Source organism: Lissotriton helveticus, chromosome 5_1 (genome assembly GCF_964261635.1).
Source record: "Lissotriton helveticus chromosome 5_1, aLisHel1.1, whole genome shotgun sequence".
Classification (NCBI taxonomy): domain Eukaryota; kingdom Metazoa; phylum Chordata; class Amphibia; order Caudata; family Salamandridae; genus Lissotriton; species Lissotriton helveticus.
The window spans coordinates 1,921,285,847-1,921,298,965 of record NC_136065.1 but is presented as its reverse complement, the minus strand read 5'-3'; the positions used below and the strand labels follow the sequence as shown (position 1 = coordinate 1,921,298,965).

Genomic DNA, 13,119 nt, shown 5'->3' with positions numbered 1-13,119 from the left:
GCGGATATAGTGCTAATTTTAAAAAAAGAGAAATCCCCGATTGAACCAGGGTCGTATCGTCCAATAACATTGATGAATAACGACACCAAAATTTACTCAAAGGCACTGGCTGTAAGATTTGCTAGAATAATAGGTACCATGGTTAGTGATAATCAACATGGTTTTATTCCCGGTAGAGGGACAACTCACCATATCAGAAAAGTGATAACTCTATTTGACGCGGCGAAGGTAACAGGAGACCCGATGGCAGTAATGCTTTTGGATGCGGAAAAGGCATTCGATCGGGTCTCCTGGTGCTATCTGTGGCAGATTTTAGTGAGAGCTGGGATTAGGGGAGGGTATTTGAAAGCACTTCAGACTCTGTATAAGGAACCGGTTGCTGCATTAAGGATAAACGGGGGTATTACAGGACAATTTAAAATTAAGAGAGGAACTCAGCAGGGCTGCCCATGCTCTCCCCTGTTATTTGCCATGTATATGGACCCATTAATACGTAAAATAGAATCGGCACCAGAGATTACCCCATATTTTTCAGTTCTTGGGCCATGTAAGATATTAGCTTATGCTGATGATGTTGCGGTGATAACACCTTGCCCTACGGAAGCAACTATATTTGTAGAGGCTGAGGCCTCAAGATTTGGTCAAGTTTCAGGGTACTCATTGAACGCATCAAAAACTCAGATTATGGGGAAAGAGATACCAACGAACAACGCAGCGTCGCAAAGGAGGAGGCATAAGACAACGACCAACAGAACATGGACACCCCCCCCCCCCCCCGGCGCTCTTTTCTTTCTTTTCTTTCATTTTTTCCTTCTCTCTTCTCTCTCTGGTCTTCCATTCATGTATATCCCATGCTCCATGTAAATATATATATTTTTTTTACTCAATAAAAAAATTACAGAAATAGAAAAGGGTGCAGTTTTCTCACGCTAAACAAAATCTACTGATTTTAGTAAATTGGGCTTAGCGTGAGAAACCTTGGGTGGTTGCATGGGAACGCCCATACTCCACCATTGGTACACCCCCATGGCGCAAAGTATTGCTGTACATTATTTTTATGTTTTTTCCAGCGCTAAACAAGGTTAGTGCTGGAAAGTTAATTAGGAAAAAAAGATTTTGCACCATTTTGCATCACTTTTGTGATGTAAACACGGTGCAAATTCTTAGTAAAACTCCCCCTTAGTTAGCAACCCCAAGCTGCCCATCGGACGATACAAAAGTTTAGTCCTACCTCTGTTTTGTGGAATGTCCCGGTGTTTGTTGCCAGAATCTAATCATCCCGTAAGTGATATTATATAATTTGATACCAAAATGAGGGATGCTTTACTGTTATGGAAAGATGGCTTCCTTGAATATCAAAGAATGCGAGATTTAGCATCGCTTGTATGAAATATTCCTCGAACGGGACAGAGTTGTTTTGAACAATAAATAATCGAGCTTGTAATGTGAAGACTTAACTTTGAATAAAAGCAGGTACACTATGTTTTCCCAGCACGAGATGATGATATGGTTTGCTTTGTGGGATTTTTTTTTATGAAACTATGAATTAATATGAAGGTATTTTAAATGAAATCTACATACCGTATGGATTAATTGGCGACTACAGCCGAGTAATGCGACTCAGCCTAATAAATATTACTTTATTTGACTGACTGGGTGAGCCACTGATATTTTGTATTTGTATTCATATCCAAGGTCTGTGTAAAAACGGATACAGCAAATTAGTTCAGGGTTACATGACTCTACAAACATACTGATTTATTGTGCAATTATACAGTAACAAATCACTGAGGTAACTTGCAGGAGTCTGAAAACATACACTTGGTGATAATGTGTCCACTATAAATCATTATTTTACGATACAACAAGTTAGAACTTTTAAGGAAACGTATTTTACTTAAACCTGACCGGTGTTTCTCCTGGCACGGATGGGTCGTCCCCAGGAAACATGGGCTCCAGTTCTTCCAGCTGGTGGGAGACAGAAAGATGCAGAAGCCGGTCAGGGAGCCCTCACTGCAGTGTGATCCTCGGCATGCGCAACCTCTAAAGACTGGCATACCACAGACCGTGAACCAGAGAGAGGCAATTCGAGGCCCTGGTATGTGAACGTACCACCAGACTTCTCAAGTGTGGCAGAAATATGCCTATGCTTTCCCTCTGTGATGAAAGGCACAAGGAGAAGTGCTGGGTATTATTATTTCACTATACCTTGCCAGCCCTTCCAGTCTGTGCTCTTTCGGGTGCCTGCAGCACAGGCTGATAAGTAATGGCATGCCTCAACAATTCCCCATTACCATGACAGTTTCCCTTACCTGTGGCAAACTCTTACAGGATGTTAATGTCACCCCTTTTGAATTTATGAAGCCATGCCAGGTTTGTACCAGTCTCCCAGGGTTTTATTGGCACGCCTTTGTGATTATATCCCACCATGCCAGTTCTTCCTACATGTGCCACTCTGCCAGACTTTGAAAGTGACACCCTTGTGATATTACTCTACCATTTCAGTTGTTATTATCTGCGCCAATCTACCAAGGGTGGTTCATTGGAAGACACAGGGTCCTAATGGCATTTCCTTCTGATGTTACCTACCAATCCAGAGCCAACATCACTACCATCATGGATGATACATGGAGAGACAAAGGCTGGCAGTCCTTTTACTTTATCCTGTTAGAGCCCCCTACCTGTAAAATCCACCCAAACATGGGTATATGATGAGATACAACCCTCTGATGACATTAGTCTGTGATTTAATTTTTCCCTGACATTTCTCTGTGTCCTTACTTCAATTAAGATGCATGGGGTCAAATCCTACAATATAAGTTCTGCCTGATGTGCCTTTCATACAAGCATGCCATATGCAGAGACCCAAGCTGATAAAAGTACTCTTCTGTGGTACGCCAGGCTCCCCATCTGCTTACATCAAGGCATTATATCAGAAGACACATGTTATGGTATGAACATGTGACTTCACTCTATCCTGTCAGATCCCACTATCTATGCCATTCGCCCATAAAGGGTACATGTTGACATTCCAGTCTTCATTGGCAAGAATCTGTGAAGTCACTCTACCCTGCATGTTTCCCCTGTCTGTACTCTTCTCCAATGAATGCCACATATGGCGGATAAGGCTCTGAACAGCGTGTTAACACCATGTCCAGCCCATTCCCCTTGACTACTGATTCCAACAGTCGTTGCTACTAGCCACTTACTTAAGGGTCACTAGTATTGTACACGTACCAGCAGCTTACTCCAGCCGATGGGGGTGCGCAGGAACGCGCTTCTCTCATCCCTTATGTAGGCCAGGCTGCCCTCGGGGATCTCTGATCGAGCCTCCAGCATTGATGTCCTGGACTCGAAGACCCAAGTGTGCATCTGAAGAGCAAAAACACAAGAGTTGGAAGGGTGGATCATGGCAAGTTAGGCACAATAACCAGGTCTTCATCTTCCTTGACATCATCGTGCTCTTCCTCTTTATTCACTTCCTCTCTCCTGCATAGTAATCTACATCATCATGTTCCTTGTCCTGCTCAACTTCCGTATCCCATCTACTCTCCATCAGGCTAGAAGAGCCGGGTATAAACTTCACCATCTGTCATGAGAAGTGACTGACATCGCACCAGATCTACTGCCCTTTCGGAGCATCAGACATTTTGGGAAATTATCACTTTTTACTAGAGACCAGTCTGCGTTTGGGATATTTGGTAACACCACCTCGACTATGCCTCTGGCCGCGCGACGCGAAGGGGAGCTAAGCGAGACAGCATCTTAGTCCCACATTCCGCGCGAGCAAAACGGTGCACGTCAGCTCCTGGCCGCCCCCCCCCTTTCAGGCGCGTCCAATGGGCGCGGGTCACCAGGTGGGAGGGGCGGCCCTAAGGGGTTTAAAGTAAGCACGGCAGCGAGGCTCGGTCTTTCCTGCCGTCGCGTTCCTGGCTGCTCTACCCTCCACAGAAATCAGGCGGTGATTTAAGGCCAGCGGAGTTACAAGACAGTACAGCTCGTAATTCACTCGTACAGGTGGTGATTTAATGTCAGCTGAGTTACTAGACGGTACAGCTGGTAATTCACTCGTACTTGTGTTCCTAAGTGAGCATTGTTCGATTATCGAAGGGACGGGGTTGGCGCCATAATTCGGCCGCCATTCCCAATCTTTTGTTAGCGGTTATTCGATTAAGCGAGGGGACTGGGTTGGCGCCATAATTCGGCCGCCATTACCGGTCCTGTGTTATAAGCCATTCGTTAGGCGCCCTGTGGTGAGCGCGCTCTGTTGACATCGGACATAGCCTTCAAGATGGTTATCTAATCGGGTAATGTAGGCACAGCGTTCCCTGTAAGGCACGATGACTTCTTCTTCGGAGCTCGTTGTTAGATAAAGCGTGCGAAAAAAGTTGCATGCCTAACAATACGAAGGTTAGCAAATCCTTCGCATAAATGGTGACACCCGTGCCTGTACCAGTTCTTCCTTCTACAAACCTCAGTAAAATAGAATTTCAGGCGCGTTAGTTTAGTAGAGGTGAACGATGCTAAAGGCTGTTTGATGGCTGCACTAATTTTCAGGGTCGTGTAAAGGGGCCGCGTTGATCTTGTCTCCCGCGAGCAGCGTTTGTCAAGTGGTGTCCAACGGTGGGAAAGATCGGACTAGGTTTAGGTAGGCGGGGTGGACATTTCATCCCCATAAGGGGATGGGTAGCAGCGACGCCTTACAACGCATTCGCAAACGATTGGTTTGCAAATGAATAGGATACACGGCGAGGATGGGTAGCAGCGGCGCGCACGTTCCTCCTCTGCACGAAGTTTACCAGGCCAGGCTGTTGGCCCGAGTGCCCCTGGTCCGCGGGTCACCAACACGACTTACAGCCGAGTCAGCCAGTCTGCTCGGAAGTCGGCTACGATAGGCAATTTTAGGAGGATGGTTTCTGGCTCCTTGTCGTGAACAGGAATCCGCCTGTGCAATTGACTATGATGGGCAGGAGAGCTTTAGTCAATTAAGGGGTAGCATTGCTATGTGTCTAGCGAGGTCTAGGGCATGGCGCGGAGTGCCCCTTAGCGTGTGCAGTGTTTACCTCCATTGTGGTTGGTTTTCTGGGAGAGAAGGTGGCCTAACAGTTATGGCGGTCGACCGCGGAGCTGAGGATCTGGGTTCGAGTCTCGGTAGACGCGCAACATTAAGTGATTAATTCTCCGTGCCTGTAAAGTGTGAAAGATTGTATTGCAGGAACAAATCACTTTGCTCTGACAGTAAAATCCTTCGAACTAAAGTTAGATCGTGTTCCTACTTTGAGACTGTTCCGAAACACATGTTTATGCTGGCTCTAGCAGCAAGCTTTGTATTAGATAATCTGACGATTAAAGTGCAGATGTATTGCATCTTCCCTCACAGCGTTTATGTTGTCTGTGAGTCACACTGTACATTACGCATGACTGCGTACGGGTGAACTATGTCAAAGACACAGCGACATGTTTTCTCATGGAAACTATTTAAGGTTTTAATTGATTCATGTGGCTTTCAGATCTAAGTCATTACCATGCAAGCAGTTTTAACTATTGCCTTCATTTCCCACCAGAATTCCCCAGAACGTAGTTGATTATAGATTTTAAAAAGAGTCCAATTCAAATGTAAGTTTATTTCGATTTGAAAGAAAGGTGAAACTCAAGAGAAACATCCGACCGGCTGGGGGGTTATGATGACAAACAGTCGGTGCTGGGCGCATGGGTGGGTCTTAATTGTGCAACTGGTTGTTGATATTTAGTCAAGTGGAGTAAGGTTGCTAGATTGTAGAGTCGGATTTCGGGGACACGGAGACGTTACACGCATGCGGGGAAAGCCACGAGGTGCATCGAATTATTGTGCGTGTACGGGTACAAACAGGCGGGTGGTCAGAGCGAAGCGTAAGTATTCTGTATTATGGCCGGGCATTTCAGAGAACGGGTCTTGAGTGGGGAATTCAGAAGCCCGTATCGCATTTGTTCAAAGTGTCCCCTCCTTGGGCGCTACGCTTCTGTAAATAGGTCGCAATAGAACTATACAGGCTGTCTCTGCCGAAGCCGGGCCGAAGTCCTCGGAGATGCAAGAAGTAGGCATTAAGATCTTTTAGCTCTCTCATCGTGGTTTCCTCGTTACACGGGGACGTTTTCATTGAAGCCACCTTTCTTTATAGTACGCGATGTAGTCCAGGAATAGGTTTCGGCTGCTTCAGGTTCAGCTCTTTCATTACGGGTCGGTGCTTTATGAAGCGTAAGCTGTTTTCCTTTACGCACAGCAAAACTCTGAACAAGGAAGGTGCAGGTTTATCCCACTTCTTCCAGGTTTACAAAGACGACATGGTCATTGGCTAGCTGACAGCCGTGCGCACGAGTGAAATTCACAAACATGACTTTGCACTGTTTTGGGAGGGCGGGTTTATGACTCGAGTTTGATAATGCGAGCCCCGGCCTTCCAAGCACATGAGGTCGCACGTGCGGTGCATTCTTGGATTTGCAGTTCTGTGGCTCGGAACGCGCGCGCGAAAGGTGAAGCACGGTGAGCCCGCTGAATGCGGCCCAACCAAGGGCGCACGTAATCCCCAGCAATTCGAAGTCATTGACTTCCCAACTATGGCGAGGCGCTTTATCGTTTTACTATAGTCATGCACACCGGAATATCCAGACGATCCCCTGGTACGGCGCGAGTGGTGTTTGCTGCACACCGCAGAGTGAGGGCTAAGTGTGAATTAAGGCGTTCTTGAGCGATGGTCATTACTAAGTCTGTCTATAATGTGCGCAACGCCCTGTTAGCTGATGCCTGCATCAGTAATTTTCCCAAGGTCGCAAAATAGAGCGTGAAACCGCGTGGCTCCTGCTTTACAAGTATTTAAGACAACAGCATCCCATACTGTAGCACAGACACGTTCTGACCCTAGCGCTGCCATGATACAACCTGTGCTTAGAGTAGTGTGCGCCCGGCTGGTAAATTTGCTGCTTTGTTATTGCATCCAGCTATATAATACAAGTAACATTACACCTACCACGCTCGCTTTTCACTAGCTGCGTGGGCGTCGGGAGCTTTCGATGCCATACTTGCGCGTTTCTCATCGGTTTTCATAGCTAGCTCCAAATACTGCAACTTCATTCTTGTGAAAATAATTCATTCAGCTTCGGAGTATGACGTCATCGTGATTTTATACCCAGATCAATTCAAAGACACTGAAATTACCTGACCTTTTTCCAGAGCTCGTTATAACTTCATTCGGGTGGGCTAACAATTTAGTCTCCATGGGCATGACGTCACGCATGAGGGCCTGAGGCAGTTACTCATTGGCCGCTATCCGGCACTGTTCAATCAGAATAGGCACTGTTCAATAAGAATCTGGGCAGAGAGTCAAAGGCTTCGCGATTCATGATCGCCCAGCAACATTCGGCAGCGCCTCACCATGCAATGTCCTGGCAAAGTCGTCAGACAGCGCCGTGAACTATGCTGACCCGGGCATCATCCAGCAACTGCGGGCTACCGCCTGCCGCTGAGGAGGGCCGGGCTTGTCTTTATCTGGAATGAAAAGTACAGCTATCTGCTAGAGATGGGCTGAGTTGACCACTACCGGGTGCGCAGCATCTCCAAGACAGTGCACTGCAGAGGGACAGCAGTGACTTGTATCTGTGCAGGGGCCTCTCGGATGAAGAGACAGGAATGGTGTTTAGCCTGTTGTCACCACTTCTATCCTCGTGTAACGTTACAGCGCTATGGCCCCCTTCACTTGGTTTGAACCAGGATGAGTCACAGGCAAAAGGCTTTTAGGAATAATGGCGCACAAACACAGTGGTGTAATTCCCTGGAGTTACTCTCAACTTCAGCACAGAGGAACTGGTCGACCCATTACAAGGGCAGCCATTTAGTGCAGGAAAGCTTAGTCAGTTATAATTGTACAGTGAAGGGCAATTGATTTTGAAAACAGCTACTCAACTTGTTCCATTAATAAAGCAATGCACGCAAAAGACTATCACACACTGAAGAAAATTTTATTAAAGGAATGTTCTATTACCAATTGCGTAACAAGTTTACTGCCCAGGGCCCGAGTAATAAAAGTGGGGGATGAAGATTATCACACACTGAAGGAACTTCTATTAAAAGAATGTTTATTGCCAATGGCGTAATAGACTTATAATGCCCAGGGCTCGAGTAGGGGTATCACGTGGGTTGACCTCCCCCCACCCCCGCCCACCCATTTTGCTAGGAGCCCGATTACCGGAGCCACACACTCAGCCTTTGGCCTCCATAGGGCGAGATCGGAGCTCATTCAGAACGCTGCTCTGATTCAATCACATCTAAGGGGTGAGCGAGGGTAGGCAATGAGACTGATGGTGTAAGCCATCTTTCGGGACGACACTTCCTGTCGTGACATCAGCGTTCCCGCACTGCAGTTGGGAGCCGGGCCATGAGGCTGGACCCGGGCGTCGCCTGGCCGGGTGGCCGACGCTCCAGCGGATGCGGGTGCCAGAGGTGAGGAGACCCCTGCCTTCGCGCCCCACCTATGACCCGGGGGAAGTGGTGTTAGGGTCACCTTATCAGCGGATTACATTTTGCAATGATCCAGAGAGCACGATTCGTGCATCAAGTCAGCTCTAATGCACTTTTTAAGACTGCGCTACTGAACATTGTAGAAGACTGCTCGATATACGAGAGGTTATTTGCGCGGGGCTCGGGGAGGGCAAACTTGGTACCAGCATGCAATATCAGCAAATGAATTTGCCCCCTAGGGTGGCCAGGGCACGGTTAGAGAGCCTGAGTAACAAAGGGCATCGCCTGTTAGATGGGATGGTAATGAATTCCAATGGCACGATACGAAGGGGCTCAGGTAGTGGGGGCAAGAGTTTTGGCACGCTACGAAGGGGCTCAGGTAGTGGGGGCAAGAGTTTTGACTGCTCCATTCGATACACAAAGGAAATTCACCGGTGTTGGCGGCCTCTAATTAATAAACAATTAGACCGTTCCGCGGGGGACCAGAGCAAGACAATTAAAGGGGTGGTTTGTCGGCATTCCAACAGTCGCTCTGACTTCACTCCGTCCCGCATCGGGGCATCCCTCGTGCCCAGGCTTTATTAACTCTGGCGTGGCTTGACACAGTCGTATCACCCACAAGCCTGAATATTTATCAGAGGGCTGGCTTCTGTGTTCGCGCCGCACGCCTGGAGGCCAAACACGTTATTAATTAACAAACAGGTGCTGCTGATTATTGCAAAGGTATAGGTGGCGTTGAGCATATATTTTGCCTGGCATCTGCCAGCAAGGCACGATGTTACTTCTTCCCAACGATGTTTTATACATCACTATATAACCGTTATGCCGTTTTGTGGGTTGGACATAACAAGGGTACTGACCATTGCTAAGTACAAGGGACTCAAAGGAGTTCTCAGAATGATGAAGGGCTGAGTGGCTTTGCGGAGAGTAAAACTTGGGCATCAAGGTAACAAAGATAGCAACAGCAGGCGCATAGCTGGCTTGTCTGCTGACTCTGATCACTTTCAATTTTGATGGAACACCCGAATAAACTAATTTTGCATGAAAGTGGGGAAATTATACCTTAGTTGCTTAAACAATTGAAGCACATCTCAATCACGACAAATGTTAAAAGTAAAAGGGACTCAAAGGAGTTCTCAGAATGTGAAGGGCTGAATGGCCTTGCGGAGAGTAAAACTTATGGCATCATGGTAATAAAGATAGCAACAGCAGGCGCCTAGCTGGCTTGTTGCTAACTAAGAAAAACACAAGAAAGGAAGATGTTGGGTGTCTGGAGCTTCCAGAACCATCCCCCGCACCAGTGTACCACAGAGACAATTGGGGGTGACCTAACAGGCAGAACATTTCTTTCCAGGTTGCTTTCAGAACATCACTTTTTAGAGCAGAGAGTGCCTGATTGTATTTAAGACCTAGGGGAATACAAAATAGCACTTATTGAACTGATACAAGCACCTTATCCTGCTGTTGTCCTTCAACAATCTGCTGTTGTGATTGTGTTTAGTTACAGAATAGATACGAGATATTTTGCCGAAGACCATTGCTGGTATCTGGTTGTAATTTCACGCACATAATGCCGTCAACACAAATGTCGACATTAAAAGTACCTACAGCAAGACCCAGCAGTTGATGCCCCTATTAGCTATATGCTGAAACATTGGCATGAAAGGAATTGCCAACTGCAAGCATGTCCCTATAAATATGGTAGGTTTGGGGCTGAAATATTAAATTAAAAGAGGTCGGACAAGTCGAATTGAAAAATGGTGAAATTACAGACAAACATGGTGGGGTTATAGTTTGAGGATTAGGTCTTTTAGTACCCCAGGTTTGGCCAATGTGACAGCCTAATCCTGTTTTGTGTCATACTCCAATGAGTACAGTACGGTTGGTATTTTTGGGTATCTTGGGCGCGCACGATGATCTACTTCTCCAGGAGGATTAGTGGTAAGGCTTAAATCAAGGGGTCACGACGGGAATGATGGGTTCAAGGTGAATGATGCCGCTGTAATAGATCCCGTATGTGACGTGCGGGGGTAAATAACGCCACTAGGTAAACAAAATACATGAGGTAGCCTACTGTGCATTACAGACGGGGGAAGTGACAAGGGGCAGGTTACAAGAGAAACCAAGTTCAATTGGAGGCGGCATGCCGTACAGGGACAATGTCTGTGAAGAACAAGAAAGCGTATTCCTGAGTGTTAAATTTCGAACTGGGGTGATCATAAATCTTTGAACACTGGAGTTGACAGTGCCCCTATGAAGTTGGGCAGGCGAAGGGAGCTCGAGCCATGAGCCACCCAAATACGCAATGGGGGTAGGTGGAATGCTTGTCTGGACTGGGGGTGAACATATCCCTCCTGGATATACAAGTGGTACGTAACAGCGAGGCAAAGTAGCTAAGTGGGTGGGGGGGCTCGGTCATCGACGGGGGCCTCCTCCAGAGCTGTGGCGGAGTACAGGGCGATCTGGAAGCGGATGGACAGTAGGGGTACCTCTGCGGCAGAAGGATACAGTCAATACCTCTGCCTGGCACAGTAGGGGTGCCTGAGCCAAGAACCTGGAGCCGAGGGGGTTCCAGGAAACAGCGTCGGCGCCCCGTTAGTCCTTCGGGCGGTCGGGGGGCCTGAACCGACCGGGGGTGTGCCTCATCGATCCGCCCTGACAGGGGGGGCGGGAGTGAACGAAAGAAAGTGATAATGGACTGCACCGTCAGAGCATCGACTCGCCGTGCAAGAATGGCTCATTAGGCATGCGGGTCAGCGAGGGGCTGTCGCATTGGATCGCCCGTAAGATGACCCACCTTATTGCTACTTGTTGTGCAAAATAAACCTGCACCACTGCTTTCCCACAAATCTGTCTCATGAGTTTCCTTGGTATGTAAGTGTTATGGTGCGCAAAGTGGAGTAAGCGCTGGGAGTGTGGACACTATTGCTCCTCTCCTGCAAGGTCCAGAGCCCAATTGATGCTACCAGTGGAGTACTGCTTAGATTGACATCTCTCCATGGCTGTGACAAATTACCCTGTCCTTGCGACCTTTGAGCACCGCTCTCTACAGGATAAAAGAAGGGTTTTCCTGTCCTCCAAGTCTCCTGGAGCCAAAAGACCAGATCCGGTATTGTTAACTAGCATTACTTTAGCAATGACTGCAAAAGTATTAAATGTCTGTGGCTGCGGCGCATGGCACCATCGGAGCATCGTTCGGTCATCACGCCTAGTGATGCAAGCCAACATTCCAAAAGACATAGGTGGAGCTGCTAACCTTAGCCACACACTCTCGCTTCCTTCTCTCTGACCCCCAAGACTCCCAGGGTAGTATCTTGGCCCTCGTTGTCGACAGCTGTCCACAGTAGTTGGTGCTTAGGCAAATACTTTATGACCAGGGATAATGACTTCTAAGTTTCAGTGAAGTAGAGCCTTATCACATTGAGCCACTCCACTAGTAGGCGATAATAGACTACTTTTTGCTACTACTCTTCGCCGCAGCACGGACACCTTTGCTACAGTGTTTTCCCCCTGTGAAGTTTCAAGAGATTATGAATCTGATTCTCACCCTTTGGCCTTTTTCAAGGTCTGCTTTGTCTCCAGGAGGGACGGTGGCATCTGAAAAACAAATACAAAAACATCTACATAGCCGTAAACAATAGACTTAAAATGGACCCAGAGGTGATAGTACCAAACTCCTGCCAGGTGGCTACATAACATAAATCACTATAGAGTGGTAGTCCACTAAAACAAAGGTGTCCGAAGTCGTTCATGTTGGCTGGATCCATTCCAGCTCAGGGTGACTGTGGGCTATGCAATATTTTGGTCTAAAAGGGATTATTGTAATTTCATAGTCAAATGTAGCAGTGCCTGGCATAGATTATAATGCACTTGTAATACCTAGGACAGGGTATCTGCCATGTTCGTGATGGAGAATCTCGTCCACCAGATTCTAAATAAGTCCCTTAGTTTATTAAATTTTTTGAAATTCAAATCAATCTGATCTGCTCTTGCATAAGTGAAACAGCAGAGTTTTCCTTTTAGATTCAAAGTGAAACAGGTTTGTGTCTTTTCACCTTCTTTTGTTTGGATCTTGCTTAAAACACCCTGCAAAGGCTATGTGATAAAATGAGATCATCTCAGGGATCATTCACAATAAACTTGAACATAAGAAATGATGAAAAAGGATAATATTCTGCTTCTTACCCACCCAACCCTGAAAGGCTGTGACCCAAGCCTTTTCACTGGAATAAAAATGTTGGTTGATGAGGTCACAGTAGCAGCTCGTGGAGGGAGTGGTGCGGGGTGGTGGGGTGGGATGGGGCGGGGGAGGAGCAGGGTGGGGGTAGTAAACTACGGAATATGATTGAACAGATGTAAGTAAACAAATACATAAATAAAACGAATTTCATTGCACGCGCTGCATTGCCAAATGCGATGCAGCGTGCGCAACGAAATACGCTTTACTTATTTATTTGTTTACTTACCTCCGTTCGGCCGTATTCCGTAGTTTACTACCCCCCCCACCATGCTCCTCCCCCCACCCTGCCCCACCGCTCAGCAGCACTCCCTCCACGAGCTGCTACTGGATGAGGAGGCTATGAAATCACTAAATAAAAGGTCCAGGGATTGTCCACGAGTTAATTTAA

The 13,119-nt window shown here is 47.1% G+C and overlaps 1 protein-coding gene across 1 annotated transcript in view; it reads right to left on the bottom strand.

Annotated features, from left to right (window-relative positions):
* The window catches only part of LOC144756035 (uncharacterized), a 218,525-nt gene that overhangs the window by 50,577 nt on the left and 154,829 nt on the right, over positions 1-13,119 (bottom strand). Inside the window, exons 18-20 of the mRNA XM_078645514.1 lie at positions 12,039-12,088; positions 3,238-3,372; positions 1,909-1,968 (exon numbers count right to left, since the gene is read on the bottom strand). Of these exons, the coding sequence (XP_078501640.1) occupies positions 1,909-1,968; positions 3,238-3,372; positions 12,039-12,088 (245 nt within the window). The remainder of the gene's footprint in view (positions 1-1,908; positions 1,969-3,237; positions 3,373-12,038; positions 12,089-13,119) is intronic.